General features: G+C 30.6%; 1 protein-coding gene across 2 annotated transcripts in view; it reads left to right on the top strand.

Annotated features, from left to right (window-relative positions):
• LOC145258274 (ribosome assembly protein METTL17, mitochondrial-like) overlaps positions 1–20607 on the top strand; it is a 60855-nt gene that overhangs the window by 1451 nt on the left and 38797 nt on the right. For both annotated transcript variants that reach the window (XM_080116271.1, XM_080116272.1), the window contains exons 2-3: positions 11978–12146; positions 12939–13073. In XM_080116271.1, the coding sequence (XP_079972397.1) occupies positions 11978–12146; positions 12939–13073 (304 nt within the window). The remainder of the gene's footprint in view (positions 1–11977; positions 12147–12938; positions 13074–20607) is intronic.

The raw sequence follows: 20607 nt of genomic DNA, 5'->3' as shown, positions 1-20607 counted from the left end.
GACGGGTTTTTAACAGTATTTTGACTGTTTTTTTATTTATAACTCCTTATCCCAAACTTACCGTCGGCCGCTGTATGTTTTTCGAGCTGAATAAACATGTTACATTAAATATAAACACTAAAAACATATCCAGTTGGGTAGAAAAGTAACTTATCTTGCCTTTGATAACATTTATTTGTTCTATATTTGTTTTGTGACAACTTTTTCGAATCTATGTGTACAGTAAAACAAACCCCTTGTGTTAACTATACGAACTATGGAAAAGCAGAAGCAACTTAATAATTTTTAAAAACCTTTGTTTATCTTCTTCAAACTGCAATTAATAATTAATCTTTGTTATAATTTTGTTAGGTTTTAAGATTTACACAGTTTAATGATTAATAATGTTATAAATATTTGTATATTAAATATGAAATACGGTTTTATTGAATGTTCTTTTGGTTACCTACGGGCTTCCATATTTTGTTCCGTAAAAAGAGACGAATAAAATATAAGGTGGGGCTACAAAATGCTTAATATTTGTGCAATAATATTTTCAAATCTGTTTTAATCTGGCGATAAAATAGCTGACAAGAGCCATGTTTATGTAAAAACTTAATATTTAAAAAAAAATTTAAACACAATTAAAAATCTATGTTGTACCGGAACATTTTGAAATAATGGAATTTTAATCGTTTTAAATCTTTAAAAAATTAATTAATGTTTACAAAGTGCCTTCTTCTTAGCAATTCAACTGATTATCGTATATATTAATTCGGAAAAACCCTATTAAAAAAAACATAATAAATTTATATCAGTTTTTTAATTGCAACTTCAAGGTAAATTTTTGTTCAATACGTGTATTTAAACTATTAAAAAATGAATATTTTTTACTTATTCGAACTCTTATGTTTCATAATAAATAGAAATTTTGATAGATTTAAATATATTTTGGTCGAATTTCGAAAAATAAATATAGGCGGGGGGAACACGCACTAAAAAAATATTTCCCCTCATATTTTATGGAAACTGCATTTTATATGTAATTTCATTTTAAAATGGATAAGTATCGAAAATTTCATGCAAATCTGACCATTAGTTGATTTTTGCTAGATTTATTAAACACGGGTATGTTTTCATATTCGGAATGTCTACTACATGGGAACGTTATTTTAAAGCGCCAATTATGTAAACACGATTTTCGTCTCGCAATTTCATTATTTTCATTCGATGAAAAAAATTTTTTTAAATTATTACTGGGTTATTTTGCCCTTCTTTTAAATGATACAAAAATTGATAATATTAATTTATAATAAAGTTACATTGTGTTACGTATAGGGTGGGGTAATTCTGTGGTGAATTTTGGCAGTCCTTACAGAACAGAATTAAAAAAACTTTTCTTTTTTTTTTTCATTGACGGTCAATTTAAAATTTGAAGAAAAAATTGTCTAAAACAAAATTTTAAAAATATACATTGCAGTACTTTTTGGGGGAATTTTTTTGTCTTACGTAGTTTTTAATGCGGTTTACAAAAACATAAGTGTTATATAGGGGTTTCATTTTTATTAAGAGGGATGTTGATGTACTCAGAGAGAGAGAGAAGCTGTTGTAAGAGACTTAGAGAGATTGTTCATGTTAGGAGAGATTCTTATATATCAAATGTTCATTCCTTAATTGTGTTGAAGAAGAAAGAGAAGAAAGCTCTTGTAGTGAGGAGACAGTGTTCACTGTTCGGACATTGTGTAGACATGATGATGTTGAGACGTGTATGTAAAGACATTTTATAACACAAATATATAATACAATTTCACTTTACCTTTTTGTAAGAATCATAAGACAAGACGAGCTTTACAAAAAACACTTGATGGTTTATTTCGTCACACGGCCGTGTTTCCATCACCAAGAATTCAAGGCTTCACATTTTTTCTTGAAGTGACGTCTCGCTTCCTAGATGTCTGACTCCCTCCGAGTTTTCTCACTGACTGCCTAACTCTCAAGTTTTTTCTCTATTCCTAGAACTTTCTATTTTCCGTGACGTCATACACATGTTAAAACATGTGCCTTCTTTCACGTGTCCTGGACATACGTGTCCAAAACTTTTCCTATTTCTACAAAAGGAATTTTAACCTATATTCAATATGTTAAAAACATTATCTTATAAGCTGCATTCTTTCAATTTAAAATTTCATAAAAAACTTGAGAGTTCACATTCTTTCCTTGAAATATTTATCTATATTCTAAACAAATGTTTGTTTTACATTTTTAAATTCTCACACGTAATCTATTTCTAAACTAAATTACGAGGTTCGAATTTGTCTATTGCTATTTCATTTTCATTTTAAACTAAATTCTCCATTTTTATACTTACATGAAAAGGGGACAGCCCTTATCATGTAACATAAGCACCAAACATTTTTATGTTTTTCGTTCTTTTTTTTGCGGGAGGGGGATTCAATTATCGAACTTGTGTGGTTTAACAAGAGCTTCTGCAGTTTAATTAACTGTTTTTCCGTAAGTAATGCGCCAGCATTTACCGCTGCGGTAAATGTCAGCACGTTACTTACGTGCACGCCCCCCCCCGCCTCCTCCCCCAATGTAAACAGAAGAAGGTGCTTTTTCCATAAGTAACGCACTGACATTTACCGATTAGAACACCATTTAAAATTTTTTGGAGATTTTACTGTTTACATTGGGGGAGGGGGCAAGGATGGTGTTGGGGCGTGCGCACCCCAACACCATCCTTGCCCCCTCCCCCAATGTAAACAGTAAAATCTGTGGTAAATGTCGGCACATTACTTACGGAAAAATTGTTAATTAAACTGCAGAAGCACCTGTTGTCACACATGGTTTATAATTGAATTCCCCTCCTGCAAAAAAAGAACAAAAGACATATGTCGGAAATTTATCTTGTTTCCAGATAAATTTGATGCGAAGTAACTAACCTGAAAAAAAAATAACAGCATTAAGTAAAAAGGGGGAGGGGGTAAAGAATAGAATATAAAGGTCTTGTTTTGAAACGAAGAAGAGATTTTATTAACAATAAAATTAATTGCAAATTTTTCCCTTTGCGGGCATTAAATTTAAAAAACGCCAAGGTAACATATGAAAAAATAACACTGGTTCTTATAATGAAGATGTCGTATCCATTAACGAATACAATAATATGATGCAAAATAGTATCTCCTAATCACACTCTCATATGAAATAAATTTTAGGAGTGTGCTCACAAATTGAAAGCCAGTCAGGCATGTGCCTTTTTCTTGTTTGTTTTTTTTTTTCGTTTAAAGTCCTTTTAGAATTTTCTCTCCCTCCATGTGCGAGCAAAAAACCGTAGCCATGCAGATGGATTTCAGAAGCATGCCGCATCGCATGTCCGGGGTATTCTTTCAAAATTCCTTGTCACATAAAATAAAGTCTTTTTTTAAAATAATTACACTCCTTCAAAAATATGTCCAAAACCGTAGCCACGTAGATATTTTTCAGAAGCATGCCTCGTCGCATGCCCGGGGTATTCTTGCCGGGTTTTCTTCTTTGAAGGAGGCTTGCAAAATTCCATTTTCAGCGCTGGGCAATGAAACGAAGTCCAATATCCTCATCACCGGAATTTCTAAAGAGGGCGAATCTCGCGCTGGGCTCGTGACGTCATCACGGAGCTAGCATTTCCCTTTTCTTCCAATTAAAGGGAGTTTCGTACAAACCCAAAATGTACGAAACTGAGAATCAAAAAAGATACAAAATACAAAAAATCAAATACAAGAACCAGATAAAATATAATAAATGCATAACAGGGGGGGGGGGTGTACTATTATTGGTACAGAAAAAATTCCAACACATAAAAATGTTTGGTGCTTATGTTTTTTGTAAACCGCATAAAAAACTATGTAAGACAAAAAAAAAATCCCCCCAAAAAGTACTGTAATGTATTTTTTTTTTTAATTTTGTTTTAGACAATTTTTTCTTCGAATTTTAAATTGTCCGCCAGTGAAAAAAAAAATTTTTTTTTAATTCTGTTCTGAAAAAAAAAAGAAAAGAAATGTCTTTCCGACATTCCCCCCCCACCCCCACTTGGAGTGCTTTTCTTCTTTTTCATATAATTTTAAATGTTCCACAAAAGATTCATGCATCATGTGAAAAGGCAGTTTACTACGTGAAGGCACATTCAACAATTGTCGTTTGTTATCGCATGTAGCGTAAACGGAAGCTGTAAAATGTCGGAAAGTAGTTCGTGGGTTCAGGGGTTAATACCATGCAAACGATAAATTTGCGCCAGGTTTGATTCGTTGTCAGCGACCTCTATTATCCCTAAAAAACAAATTAGAGTGATCGGTGTTCTGTTGTAGCGTATCCCTATATTTACCATAATTTTTTTTTTCAGGTTAAATTCAAGTTTCACAATATTTTTTTTATTATTAAATTGTTAGGTGAAAGCACAGATTAATTATAAAGCACCCTCCCCCTCACTATGTTAAGAATGGCTTTCGGAATAACGTTATTATTCCAGCATGGTACCAAAAATATGTAAGTACCCAGATGTTTTGATGTATAATCACGAATAAAAATGTTTTTCATAAATGAATGACTTTAAATATTTCCTTCAAATTTTAATATTTTGATTTACCGGCACGAAATGTCACAGTGACATTGAGGCCTCAAAAAAGTCCTCCAGACATGGGTGCAGGTTCCCTTTCCATGCGCAACATAGCACTACAACCATGCTAAGCACTATCTAAGAGTTAGGGTTCCTGATTCAAAAAACATGGACATCTATGGAAACTTGATTAAAACTATCGAGGAGGTGGCTCTTTCTACTTTCCCCAAAAAACCAAAATCATGAAGAAGTCCAGTTAGTTCAGACATCAAAATCTCAGAAACTCGAGAAAATCTCAATAACATCTCTATGTACCACTGTCACCTTTCTCAGAGCAATATTAAGAAGTTAACAGCTACTAAAAAAACTCTCAACTATGCTTATCTTGAGACAGAAGAAGCTTATATTAATGAGAAAATAACTGACATTTCTCATCTTCATATCAATCAATAACACTCTGCAGCTTGGAAAACTATAAATGAATGAGCAGGAAATGAATCAAAACCTCCACCAATAACCAAAGGCGGCGGCTGTGGCTTGGTAATTGGCTTTCTCATATCAAAAACCTCTTTGGTAATCCCGCAAATATGCCAGACCACATATCCCTCCCAAAAGTTCAAATTGGTAGTTCATACCAGAAGAGAGTACACCATTGCAGAGTTAAAATATGTTCTAAAGAAGATCATGAACAAAGCTCTTGGTTCAGACAAGATTCCAGCCATCTTGTGGAAGGACCCTATCTTTTAGCAATTACTTCTTGACCTGTTTAACTATGCAAAGACCAGCCACCAACAATCTGGCTATGATCGCAAATCATTCCCATTCTCAAAAAGGGCGACTTGACACTACTAACAAATTACTGTGGTATTTCGTTGCTTCCTATAGCAGCAAAAATCTATAACAAGCTTCTAAATTGTATTTTCCCTGAAGTAGAGCCCATTCTATGCAAAACAAAAATGGTTTCTGCCCAGGTCGCTCCACTCTTGGACAAATGTTCACATTGCGAAGAATGATTGAGGAAATCACATTCTACGATAAAACTGTAGCTCTTATTTTTGTGGACTTCAGCAAAGCTTTTGACTCAGTCAACTATGAGACTATGTTCGAAATTCTTGAACTCTATGGCATACCAGTAGAAATCATAGAAGCATCGAAAATATTGTATACAAACACACAAGCCACTGTCCTGACTCAAGATGATGAAACTGAACCTTTCGACATTCTGGCTGGTATTCTCCAAGGTGATACACTTGCACCTTTCCTTTTCATCATTGTAATAGACTACATCATGCGTATCTGGATACAATCAATGACAATGAACTGATGCATCAACCGAGAAGAAGTTCACGTAATCCTGAACTTTACATCATTGATGCTGATTTTGCTGATGACGTTGCGCTGTTGTCTGACAACCTCATTAGCGCCCAGGCACTCCTATCTTCTCTTGAATCAGCAGCAAACTGTACAGGGCTTCATCTGAATGCTACTAAGACTGAGTGTATGCCAATTAACATTTGCAACAATCACAAAATTAAAACTGTCACAAATAACATACTCAAATGTGTTGAAGACTACAAGTATCTAGGATCACACATCAGGAACTCTGAGAAAGACGTTAACATTAGAAAGGTCATGGCATGGACTGCTTGTAACAAAATGGATAAGATCTGAAAATCCAATCTTGCTTGCAAATTCAAAATCCAAGTTTTTCGCATACTTATTGAGCTAATCTTACTTTATGGATCTGAAACTTGGACCATTTCAGCAAAACAACAGCGTCGTTTGGATGAATGTTACGAACGTCTTTTGAGAAGAGTACTCAATCTCATGGCAAAATCACCCAACTTTAGAAATGGTATATGGAGACTTACCGAGAGTATCAACCTCGGTTTGTAAAAGACGTGTTTAGTTTGCTGGGCATTGTGCACGTGCCACAGATGAACTTGTTTCATCATTTGTACTGTGGACGCACCCATCGTCTCATAATCGATCATGAAATTTAACTTTTCCAGATAGGATGCAATGAGATATAATCATCTCCAATGAAGATCTTTTGGGTGCTATGACAGATAGGGAATACTGGAAGAGTGTAGTGAGTTCTATCTCGGCTGAGGCCGCAGGATGATGATGTGGTATCCTGTACTGTCAATCAAAATACAGCAGCCAAACAAACTGGCAACCAGGTACTCTGAAACCAAGAGTGGCCCAGTTTAATTGCATAAACATATGTGGCAATCAAGCACCCTTGAAATGCCCAGTTTTAGGGGAAGGGAATAGACAGGGGTGGGAGACAGTGTTTATTGCTTTTGTCAGGAAACAAGGCTAAACACTGAGTGTCTCTGCTGAGTCCCTGTGACTGCACCTCTGCCTTGCTAATAAGGCAAAGAAGGAGCATGAAAGCTGGACAATAGGCAAAGCTGTTTAAGTTTGCAAACCAATAATTTGAGTCATCAATTCTAGGAAGGTTGTCAACTAGTACTAAGGAGGACTCTCTCCTCCATTTGTTTGGTACCATGACATATGAGGTCAGTAGCATAGTTTAACATCAGTTTTCCTTCTCCTAGAGCGATAACCTAGTGAGATCTAGGGGTCCATTAATACCGAGAAGGGTAGCCCCGTACCTGAGTACTAAACCAGATATTTCTGTGCCCTGCATGGGTAAATGGGATAAAGTTAGTACTAAAGATAAGTATCTACTTTAAAAGTTACACTCTTCCATGAAAAATTAAAATAAAGCTGAAAGATATGGTTCCCCTCTCGTTATAAGTGGAAAAGAGGGCGGGGGGAGGGGGGGGATAAGTATAAAGCCTGGGACGTAAACATTAGATTAGTATCTATTAATTAGGAATGAATGAAATATTGTTAAAAGATTATTAATAAATACATTAGTAAAATAAGAATAAGACATTCGAATTAAAAATTTTAGTTTTAATGCAAAAGCAGACAACAGCACTGCATAGTTTAGCTCATATAGAGGAAAGAAACAAATGAAAAGCATCTACATAATATAGATGTAATTTTAAGTATAGATATAGACGATAGCTAATAAATATCTATTTTATATAGATACTAACATAGATACCCGGCATTACCCGAGTGGACATGAAATTCGGTTTGGACAGAGCTGTTATACTAAAGATAATGAGCCCCCCCCCCCCCGAAAAGAACGGAAGTAGATGACAGCTTGAACCCCACCCCACCAAAAAAATGAATGAAAATAACTTTTGTTTCAATAAAATTAGCAGCGAGTGCTCATGCGACCGGAAAAATTTTTTAAAATGTTTTAATTAGCTGCGATAGGCAGGCTCAAACCTGAAACACGAAAGAAGGAAAGAATGGAAAAAGGTAAGTGGCAAATGCTTTTGCCAACTGTGCCACGACAAATTATGACGTCATGACTCTGGAAAAATAATGTTTATTAACGTAAACACGTACGTAATTTGCAAAAAATGGCGTTGCGAAAAGTGACCCCCCCCTCTTGCAAGAAATGGGCCAGTTGACTACCATCTAATTAATCTTTTTTTCTAATTCTCAGATATTATGTGCCTGAGGGATAACTTTTTCAGTTGGTACTGGTTTCAACCCGGTGCGATGCGGCTGACGAAAGTATTTAGCTGATATACAAACACACACACAAACACACAAACCAATGTTTGAGACTTGATAGTCTGAGAAAATAACTCTAAATGGATTTCTAAAAAATCAAAGTCGGTAATAATAATTCAAGTTAAAAATAAATAGAAGATAAGTCCCCCTTACATAATATATACAAGATATGTAATTATATTTGTATAAGGAGCAAACTAATTAATTTCTATTAATTTGAATTAGAAGAAATTTGAACTATGGTTAAAAGATACAGTATTAATATATATGAAAAGACAAAGAGAGAATTAGGGTAAGATTGAGAGGGGGGGGGACTATTAAGATTTTTAGAAATGGCTATCATGCAAAACATACAGGCAAGTCAAAATAACTAACATTTGACGTCAAAATAACTAACATTTTTGAATACGTCTAGAAAATAATTTTTTCCCATTATTTTGGATAAGGGATTTTAATTTGACATATTAAAAACATAAGATAAAAATATTATATCTTTGTTAAAACACATGATTAATCAATGAAATTTCTGTACAAGCAATCAGAATTAGTCACTGAAAATCTCCAGAATAGTTTCCAAGTAATTTGTAGTAAATGCACATAAATAATGTAAACATACCATATAGAGTCCTGACAATATTCCAGTTACTCAAAAAGTTGCAACTGGAACTACCATTCTTGCAAAGCTGTTCAATCGATGCATAAAGAAATGCTTCTCAACTTCTTGGAAAACCTTATTAGTTTGCCCGATATTTTAAAATATTGGAGATCAGTCTTTTGCATCAGTACGTCTTCTGTATGTTATGAGTAAGTTGTTTGAATCCGAATAGAGAAATTGTTAACCAAGCAATATGGTTTCCATCCAGCAAGATCTACAGCTGATAATTTCACATAGGATTAGTGAATTTATTGACGGGGCTTTCCTCTCAAGAGCAATAGCTCTTGACATATCAAAGGCATTTTATAGGGTTTGACATAAAGGCTTACTTCACAAGATTTCTACCTATGGAATGTCTTTTCAACTATTGAATCTTTTGTCTTTGATAAGTTTATACAAGTAGTTGTCAATGAACAGAAGTCTGAAGCTCAAAGTATCAATGCTGACATGCCTCGGGATCCATCTGGGGCCCAACTCTCTTCCTTATCTTTATCAATAATTTCCCAAATCACATTCTAAGTTCATTCGTCGACATATATGTAGCTGACACTACGATCTATGGCAACACTTCAAAGGCCAATAACAACTAAGATATCTTTCTGGGTCTCTATCAGATCTTTAGCATTTTGCTCAAGATCTGATAGAGAGCCAGAACGATCTTGGCTGACGTAACCATTTTTCCAACAACGTCGGCAACAGAGTTGATTTAAGATCAGAAGTAAAGGTCAGATCCAGAAGTTTGTCAAAACAGGGTGCCTCTTTTAGACAAGAGCCATTCATGGTGAAAAGATAATAATAAAAAGATAAAAAAATAAAATAATAAATAAAAGATAATAAATAAAAAGAGGCACCCTGTTTTGACAAACTTCTGGATCTGACCTTTACTTCTGATCTTAAATCAACTCTGTTGCCGATGTTGCTGGAAAAATGCTTATGTCATTTTACTGCACGTATCTAATTCCCGACCCAATCCTCCACCTGCATAAGAGCCAAATATGTCGTGAAATAGAGTACTGTTGCTATATTTTGGGAGAAACTGTTCAGAGCATTCTATCCTGCTTTGACAAAGTTAAAAAATTAACATCTTTCACTAAATGCTCCCCCCAATATGAGAGTCTACCCTACATGTGAACACTCTGAAAAACTTGTCAGAAAACAAAAAAACAAAAACAATTATTTAGAGTGGGAAATTAGTTTCATATATAAATTTAAGGTAAAACAATCCTCCACTTCAGAGCCATTCTAGTGTTTTAGGGTAGTTAACAATTTTTTATGGGAAATAATTGCTGTGCATATTTCTTTGAAAAGGGAGTCTGCTTTTCTTACATGATTATGTATGGTTTTAAGATTTTTGTTGAGGTTTTGCTTACCATTCAAACTTAAGGTAAGGATTGCTTTTTTGGGGTGGGGGCTTGTCATCTGAACCTATGGTTAGTAATAGAGTAATTATTTGTTTTATACTAAGATTTAAACTTGAAAAAATATTTTTAAACATTTGAAGAGCTAGCTGTTCTAAAAGGCAAGAATGGTGGAGAAATAAGAGATCATTATTAATTAATAAATTAATATGCACTCTTCTAAATTATTGTGTTCTTTTGTTGTTTGTTCTGCGATGGTTTTTAGGGTGCTCACACATAATTATCTAAAAAGATAGAATCTTATTTATTTTTTATTTATTTTTATTTTTTAGTGGCTAGAAAGTCATTTCTGACTAAAATCGAAGTTTGAGTTAAAATGTTTGAAAACTAGTATTTCTTAAAGAAGGCACTATTTTATACAAAACTCTCAAACCACATAAACTGTAAAAAAAAAGCCTAAAAAACTTTCAAAAAGCTTTTTTGTCTTTTTTTTAATAAACATAGTTTATAAAAATCACAAGTTTTGTAAAAAGCTGCTTCTGATGGCTAATACTTTTATCATTAATAATGTTGTCAGTCAAATTGTTGACTTTCACTTTTTTAAAACTTGATAGTACAAAAAGAGAACACAACATAAAATTATAGTTTTAATGTATAAAAAGAAATAAAATGATTTAATTATTAGTTCTAGTATGAAAAATATTTTTAAAAATTTTGATACTTGTCATGTTAAAGTCTTATTTTTAAAACAAAAAATAGGAATGAACCATACTTCAACAAAAATTAAAAGTAAAATTTCTTCTGAGTTGGTTTCCAAACTTCATGACAGAATTCATCATAGAAATCGCAAAATTAAAAAAAAACAGATCTTAAAAAGTTACATAAAACTGTCCATTTTGTGGCGTTAACATTTTTATAACTTAAAACATATTATGTACATTATTATTTATTAATCCACGTGAAAGTCATCCCCCCTCCCCCAATGGTTGTATATCGAGGACTAAAAGTGCTTCGGTTTTTAAAATATGACTATTTTTAGTAGAATCCCTTTGAAGTGTGTGGTTTTTAAAATATGACTATTTTTAGTAGAATCCCTTTGAAGTGTGTGGTTTTTAAAATATGACTATTTTTAGTAGAATCCCTTTGAAGTGTGTGGTTTTTAAAATATGACTATTTTTAGTAGAATCCCTTTGAAGTGTGTGGTTTTTAAAATATGACTATTTTTAGTAGAATCCCTTTGAAGTGTGTGGTTTTTAAAATATGACTATTTTTAGTAGAATCCCTTTGAAGTGTGTGGTTTTTAAAATATGACTATTTTTAGTAGAATCCCTTTGAAGTGTGTGGTTTTTAAAATATGACTATTTTTAGTAGAATCCCTTTGAAGTGTGTGGTTTTTAAAATGTGACTATTTTTAGTAGAATCCCTTTGAAGTGTGTGGTTTTTAAAATATGACTATTTTTAGTAGAATCCTTTTGAAGTCTGTGGTTTTTAAAATATGACTATTTTTAGTAGAATCCCTTTGAAGTGTGTGGTTTTTAAAATGTGACTATTTTTAGTAGAATCCCTTTGAAGTGTGTGGTTTTTAAAATATGACTATTTTTAGTAGAATCCCTTTGAAGTGTGTGGTTTTTAAAATATGACTATTTTTAGTAGAATCCCTTTGACGTCTGTGCTTGTTTAAAGAATTTTATACTCAGTAGATATTACTATTTCAATGTCTGATATTTGTTTAATATTTTTCAATATTTACAATTTAATATTTATCATTCAATATTTTATGTTTTTTTGTAGTTAAAACATACATCTGGATTCATTACTCCGGAGTCTCGGTTGATTCCTGAAGTGGCTGAAATGATGAAAAGTTCTGAAAAGAAAATACCACCTCATATTGGCATCATAAAACTCAAACCAATCACCCTTCCAGTTCAACTAGAAAACGCGGTTAATCGGTTAATTGAAAGTATGTCCTTTTTCCTGTTTTCATTTTGCTTTAATTATTTCATTCATAAATATTGAAGAATTTTATTTTCATCAGAAAATGACTTTAGATCATTTTTTTCCTTTCCCTCCCATCATCATTATCATCGTCATCATCTTCAGTTTAACATCCAATTTACATGCTAGCCTGAAATAAAAAGTTTAATTTGAATCAAAATTAGTTTTTTTTCAAATTTAGTTTTATATTATTTGGATTCTTCAGACTACTGTTTTCAGTTTTTGAGTTTTATTATCACAATGTTTCAGTTGATGCAACCTCTGACCTTCTTCAGGTGTATATTGTTGAACTCAGAAAATCTTTGTTGAATTTGTGAATCATAATGGTGTAGCAGATGAAGTACTTGGTAAAGTTCAGTTTTAAGTTACATTCTTCTAGAGGTTGAAGCTTTAATCCTTAATTTGAGCAATATTCAAAATATAATTGTGTATTACATAAGACTTCTACTTAGTCATGTCTGATGGAATGCTACACTTTTATCCTAGCCTGAAGGTTATGAAAGTGCATTCACACAACAGTGAAATTTTTAACATTAATATTTTTTATTGCATCTTTGGTACTTTAGCAATGCCAACTTTTTAAAAAGTATAGGAAGGTTTTTTTATGACTTATATGCAGACATAAAATTGCATATTATGATTTAGGTTGTGCAGTAAAATAGAAAAGGTTAAGATGTTGAAAATGAGTTACTCATCAACCATTTCAGTCGATCCAATATTTTTATTTTACGTGATTTCACATTTTTTCTGTTAATAGAATATCCTACGAAGAATCTTGTGGAATCTGCTTCAAGTTTTGCTCGGGTTCTTTGGGGACGTCACCCACCAATTGAGAGGAATGAATTGGACAGAAAATGGCAAGAAATTACCAAAGAAGTTCTAGATAACACAAGTAATTATTTAACATTTTCTCCATTTAATTTTATAAAACAATTTGTCTTTTTATATTTGTGCTGAAAAATGTTTTCATTTTTTTTTTCATCTTTGGCAAATGTTTTGTTTGTACTTAAGTGAACCGTGCAAAACTGGCATTTTGAAAAAAAAAAGCAATCTGTTTTTGATTGTAATCAAATGGAAAGAATGATAACAACAGGAAAATTACTTTTTTGGTATTTTATTTTTTATTTTTTGTTAAAATTACTTTTTTAGTAAAATGATACCAGCATAAAAATGGTTCTTTACTTCTCTATTATTTCGTCTCGTTTGTAGCATAATAAAACATGTTGCTGAAATAAATAACGATTCAGACTAAAAAGTAAAGTTCAAGTTTAATTGTAAGGGAAAATAAAACTTCTTGTTTTTATAGCTTTTCCTTTCTGTTTTATATCTATATCTGTGTCTGTCTATCTATCTATCTATCTATCTATCTACCTATCTATCTATCTATGAAGAAGAAGAAGAAGAAGAAGAAGAAACAGAGCCCAGAGCTGTAAAGTAGAAATTTACAAAAAGTTTTTATTATTCGACAGAATACTGCAAAGCTGGGTGCTCCTTAATCCGCAGAGTTTATCAGATAAAAAATTGTTAGCAAAATAATCAGATAGTCACGTTAAAACTTTTAACATTTCTATGTATTTGCTGGTTTCTGGATAAAGTTTTATGATTTGTGATCACAAAACTTAAAAAAACATAAGAATATAAATATGGAAAACAGTTCATGCAGACAATTCATTCAGAGTTCAACATTAAAATGAAAATAACCAACTGTATTAAAAAAAGAAGTCTAGTGTAATGAAGATTAATATTTGCAGGTAAATGAACAATAGTAGGTTGAAAAATGGAAAACAAAGCGTCAGAAATTAGAGTTAAAAAAATTTTAAGACAGCCAAAAAACCCAATTCCATTTTTGCCTGGATGAAAAGTTGATAATGATTAGGCAAAAGAAAAAGAAGGGAACCTAGTGTTGAAAGTGAGTCGCGCGTTGTCATGGCAATGAGTGTCAGACGACCAGAAATTTAGCAGACAGAGAGATTTTGACACCTACGTTTGCTATGAGAGTTAGCTAATCTTAAGAGAATTTAGAGGGAAATCTAGGGTGTTTTTAAGCAAAAATTAAAAATCAAAGGGTTATTGGCAATATTATTATGCTAGCAATATTAATTAATAATAATAATAATAATAATGATGATAAAATCGTAATGAACAAAAAAGAAAAAAATATAAAATTTAATTAAAAAATTTAAAACATTTAAACAATTTTAAAAAATGATGATAATAATAATGATAATAATAGTTGAAATGATGAAAGCGATAGTAATATTAATAATGATAATAGTAATAATAATATAAATAATAACAATAACGATGATAATACTAGAAATAATAGAAATGGTTGTAGAAATAATTAAAATCCTGATAACATAAGCGTAGTTAAGAAGATATAGGGGAAAAAATATCAACACCAATAAAATATATATTGGTGATAGATGCATTAAAAGATATATTGTTGGGTAAAAACTAGGATAACAGAAAATATTAGGATCATAATAACGAAATTTAACATATTTAAAAGAAAACAATAAACATAAAATAAGTGATAAATTATTAGAAGCAATAATATCGACCGTAATGGTCAAAACACTATTAAGGGCAATGATAAAAATTTGTGTGCGGGAATGCATTTCTCGTGAGTAGGGATATCCTATATATACAATGGATTTACGCGAATTACGTAATAGCTGCGACTGTATAAGGAATTAAGATATAGCCTATATGGCAAGGATACTATGGTGCAGGGAGCTTAACAATAATTAGGAGTAAAGAAGTGAAGACGTATGTGGCTTAATATGCAAAGGACTTATCGTATTGCATAGGAGAAGGGAAAATAAAGAAAATTACAAATAAAGATGGGGGGAATCACTGTAGTGGGAGGCTGTGGTGGTTGAATGATCTAGAAATTGCTATATTTATGTTTGGCCCTATTGGAAAATCAACTCATTTTTGGTGTTCATTAGATTTTTACCTTGTGGGCAGTTATTATACATACTGCTTCGGATAAGCATAGTTGGCATGATTTTGAGCCTGGGGTGTAGGATTTATACTTTTTAATGATATCCCATTTAATAGAGAAATTCTTGTTTTCTAATCTAAGTTTGCTGATTAGAGTCCTTAAAGAGGTACACTGATTGATATCTGTATTAGTATTTTCGAATGATGAAGTGTGATTGGATATTCTCAATTTTCCCAAAGTGGAAGTAGAACTGATATGGGTAAGTTTTGGGAGCCGAACTATTGTTATTGGTAGCATTTTTGTGGCATCCAGGGTTGCTACGGAAGCAGCTAGAAGTAGGGAGGATAGCTGGTTCATCTGGGAGAAGACTGGTAATATTCATTTCTTGCTGGTCTTCTTGGTCGGTTATGTTATTACTTAGATTATAGGTGCCATTATTAAGTAAGTCTGGTTGTGGGGATTCATTGCGTATTGATTGATAGGTAACAAAATTTTGGAAATGCAGGGAATCACATGGGTGTTGGGGGTTAGGCAGTGCCTGGATTGAAGATTGCAAAATATTCAAAATGCTTATTGGAGATAGCATAGGTGCTACTAAGTTTGTTGCTGGAGGTGGGTTAAAAGGTATCTCCATTACTGTACAAGATTAAAAAACATCTTTATGTACACAGTTATTGTCAAGTGGACATTTTTGTTTCCTTTGGTAATTACATTTTGCTTTATGGAGTAATGGGAAAGAGATTGCTTGGGAATTTTTAATTTTTTTTAAGCAATCTTCAACCCAATGATATTTTTTCGAATAAGTTTTTGTTATAATAACTTTACTTTATACATCAATTTAAAGAACTTTTTTGCTCTATCTAATCGTTTAAATTATAATCGTTCAAATTTTAATCATTTAAATTATAATCATTTAAATTATAATCGTTTAAATTATAATCATTTAAATTATAATAATTTAAATTATAATCGTTTAATTATAATGATGTAAGTTATAATCATTTTAAAGAACTTTTTTGACTCTGTCTAACCGTTTAAATTATAATCAGTTTAAAGAAGTTTTTGCTCAATCTAATCGTTTAAATTATAATCATTTTAAGAACTTTATTGCTCAATCTAACCGTTTAAATTATAATCATTTTAAAGAAGTTTTTGCTCAATCTAACCGTTTAAATTATAATCATTTTAAAGAAGTTTTTTGCTCTATCTAATCGTTTAAATTATAATCGTTTTAAGAACTTTTTTGCTCTATCTAATCGTTTAAATTATAATCATTTTAAGAACTTTATTGCTCTATCTAATCGTTTAAATTATAATCATTTTAAGAACTTTATTGCTCTATCTAATCGTTTAAATTATAATCATTTTAAGAACTTTTTTGCTCTATCTAATCGTTTAAATTATAATCATTTTAAGAACTTTTTTGCTCTATCTAATCGTTTAAATTATAATCATTTTAAGAACTTTTTTGCTCTATCTAATCGTTTAAATTATAATCATTTTAAAGAAGTTTTTGCTCAATCTAATCGTTTAAATTATAATCATTTTAAGAACTTTATTGCTCTATCTAATCATTAAAATTATAATCATTTTAAAGAAGTTTTTGCTCCATCTAATCGTTTAAATTATAATCATTTTAAGAACTTTTTTGCTCAATCTAATCGTTTAAATTATAATCATTTTAAAGAAGTTTTTGCTCAATCTAATCGTTTAAATTATAATCATTTTAAGAACTTTATTGCTCTATCTAATCGTTTAAATTATAATCATTTTAAGAACTTTTTTGCTCTATCTAATCGTTTAAATTATAATCATTTTAAGAACTTTATTGCTCTATCTAATCGTTTAAATTATAATCATTTTAAGAACTTTATTGCTCTATCTAATCATTAAAATTATAATCATTTTAAAGAAGTTTTTGCTCCATCTAATCGTTTAAATTATAATCATTTTAAGAACTTTATTGCTCTATCTAATCGTTTAAATTATAATCATTTTAAGAACTTTTTTGCTCTATCTAATCGTTTAAATTATAATCATTTTAAAAACTTTATTGCTCTATCTAATCATTTAAATTATAATCATTTTAAGAACTTTTTTGCTCAATCTAATCGTTTAAATTATAATCATTTTAAAGAACTTTTTTGCTCTATCTAATCGTTTAAATTATAATCATTTTAAAGAAGTTTTTGCTCTATCTAATCGTTTAAATTATAATCATTTTAAGAACTTTTTTGCTCTATCTAATCGTTTAAATTATAATCATTTTAAGAACTTTTTTGCTCAATCTAATCGTTTAAATTATAATCATTTTAAAGAACTTTATTGCTCAATCTAATCGTTTAAATTATAATCATTTTAAGAACTTTTTTGCTCTATCTAATCGTTTAAATTATAATCATTTTAAGAACTTTTTTGCTCTATCTAATCGTTTAAATTATAATCATTTTAAGAACTTTATTGCTCTATCTAACCGTTTAAATTATAATCATTTTAAGAACTTTATTGCTCTATCTAATCGTTTAAATTATAATCATTTTAAGAACTTTATTGCTCTATCTAATCGTTTAAATTATAATCATTTTAAGAACTTTATTGCTCTATCTAATCGTTTTAATTATAATCATTTTAAGAACTTTATTGCTCTATCTAATCGTTTAAATTATAATCATTTTAAGAACTTTTTTGCTCTATCTAATCGTTTAAATTATAATCATTTTAAAGAAGTTTTTGCTCAATCTAACCGTTTAAATTATAATCATTTTAAGAACTTTATTGCTCAATCTAATCGTTTAAATTATAATCATTTTAAAGAAGTTTTTGCTCAATCTAACCGTTTAAATTATAATCATTTTAAGAACTTTATTGCTCAATCTAATCGTTTAAATTATAATCATTTTAAGAACTTTATTGCTCTATCTAACCGTTTAAATTATAATCATTTTAAGAACTTTATTGCTCTATCTAATCGTTTAAATTATAATCATTTTAAGAACTCTATTGCTCTATCTAATCGTTTAAATTATAATCATTTTAAGAACTTTATTGCTCTATCTAATCGTTTTAATTATAATCATTTTAAGAACTTTATTGCTCTATCTAATCGTTTAAATTATAATCATTTTAAGAACTTTATTGCTCTATCTAATCGTTTAAATTATAATCATTTTAAGAACTTTATTGCTCAATCTAATCGTTTAAATTATAATCATTTTAAGAACTTTATTGCTCTATCTAATCGTTTAAATTATAATCATTTTAAAGAACTTTATTGCTCAATCTAGCCGTTTAAATTATAATCATTTTAAGAACTTTATTGCTCAATCTAATCGTTTAAATTATAATCATTTTAAAGAACTTTATTGCTCAATCTAATCGTTTAAATTATAATCATTTTAAGAACTTTATTGCTCTATCTAATCGTTTAAATTATAATCATTTTAAAGAACTTTATTGCTCAATCTAACCGTTTAAATTATAATCATTTAAAGAACTTTAATTCTCAATCTAATCGTTTAAATTATAATCATTTTAAAGAACTTTATTGCTCAATCTGATCGTTTAAATTATAATCATTTTAAGAACTTTATTGCTCTATCTAATCGTTTAAATTATAATCATTTTAAGAACTTTATTGCTCTATCTAATCGTTTAAATTATAATCATTTTAAGAACTTTTTTGCTCAATCTAATCGTTTAAATTATAATCATTTTAAGAACTTTATTGCTCTATCTAATCGTTTAAATTATAATCATTTTAAAGAACTTTATTGCTCTATCTAATCTAATCATTTAAATTATAATCATTTTTGTAAAATGTTTATGACTCGTAATGGGGGTATGAGACGAATGGATTCGCTAATCATTTTTATAACCAACGGCTGTGCTAAATAACCAATGAAAACGTTGCAAAATTATTATAAAAATTGTCGAATTTTGGATTCAATCAGTTTGCCGTTTGCTATGTCACGGACCGCATTTAATTCTTGGCCACCATCTTGGTTACTGATCTGAACTACGCCACCATCTTGGTTACTGATCTGAACTACGCCGCCATCTTTGTTCAACACAATATCTCAGAAATTAAGAGGTTAACTATGCCACGAACCGCATTTGATTCTTGGTCGCCATCTTGATTACTGATCTGAACTTTGCCACCATCTTTGTTCAATGCAATGTCTCAAAACGTACCTTAGATTATTTCTCCCCATCGGGCTGATCGGACCTGCACAAGTGAGAGAATTTTCGTAGCTTTTTTGTTTAGCATTCGGATTATATCTTTTGTCAATTAACCAATTAATACCTAACATAATGTTTCCAGTTTTTGTTACAAAAAAAAAAAAAAGCCACTTGTTAAAACCCTTTTGTAAACTTCCTATTTGTCAAATAGTTCTTTTTGTATCTAATTTTTCTTTTTGCAAACATTTGTTAAAACAAAACAAAAAATGTATATTTGTGAATTTTTGTGCATATGTTTATATGTATTTGAAAAGTATTCTATTTGTATGTTTATATATATTTAAAAAGTGTTTATTTTTATATGTATCCAAAAAATAAAAATTTGCTTCTTTTTGCACATATTATACCAATATATTAATAATTATTTTTGACCAATAAAGACAAATTCCCCCAAAACCAGAAGAAGAAAAGAAAAAAATAAAACAAAAAAAAACAATTATTTTATTGGTTTATTTTTCTTTGTTCATTAATTTTTATTTATTCATTTTTCTTTCCTTTTCTCAAGTGAAACCAAAATTGAATCCAAAAGGATTTTTCCATTATATCAAAAAAGGGGGTGTGTTAAATGTTTTTGACTTGTAATGGGGGTATATATTTAAATGCTGCCCACATCAGCATTATGTGGCACAAGGCCGGAAAGTGGGAACCCCGCAGGCTCCCCTAAAGAAGGGGCACTCCTGCAATTTAAAAAATTGCCTGAGTAACCCCGTCGGCATTCCCTGGCCTGGGAGGGTGGACCTCCTAGGTATTACCCAGGCGGCATACCTCAGTCCAACAGGTGCTGGGCCGGTTCCCGGCCCTTCACCTGTTGGGCTGAGTGTCAAGTGACGAATCCTTAACATGTACTACCCTGTCTCCCTGCAGCATTGCTAGAATTGTTTAAATTATAATCATTTTTAAGAACTTTTTTGCTCTATCTAATGGTTCAAATTATAATCATTTTTAAGGCTTTTTTCCTCTTGTTCTGATCGTTTGAATTATATACATTTTAAAGAACTTTTTTGCTCTATCTAATCATTTAAATTATAATCATTTTAAAGAACATTTTTGCTCTTGATATAATCATTTAAATTATAATCTTTTAAATTTTAAGTCATTTAAATCATAATCGTTTAAATTATAATCCTTTTAAAAAAATTATGTCTTTTCAGAACATTAAATAGGAGGTTGAAAAAAAAAACAAATTCACACAAATATCCTAATTCAGTTCAAGTTAGGCTGGAACAGCTCGTGATAT

This window comes from Euprymna scolopes, chromosome 33, assembly GCF_053919585.1.
Source record: "Euprymna scolopes isolate OS-2025 chromosome 33, ASM5391958v1, whole genome shotgun sequence".
NCBI lineage: Eukaryota > Metazoa > Mollusca > Cephalopoda > Sepiida > Sepiolidae > Euprymna > Euprymna scolopes.
The sequence above is the reverse complement of the archived record's forward strand: the minus strand, read 5'-3'. Positions and strand labels throughout refer to the sequence as shown.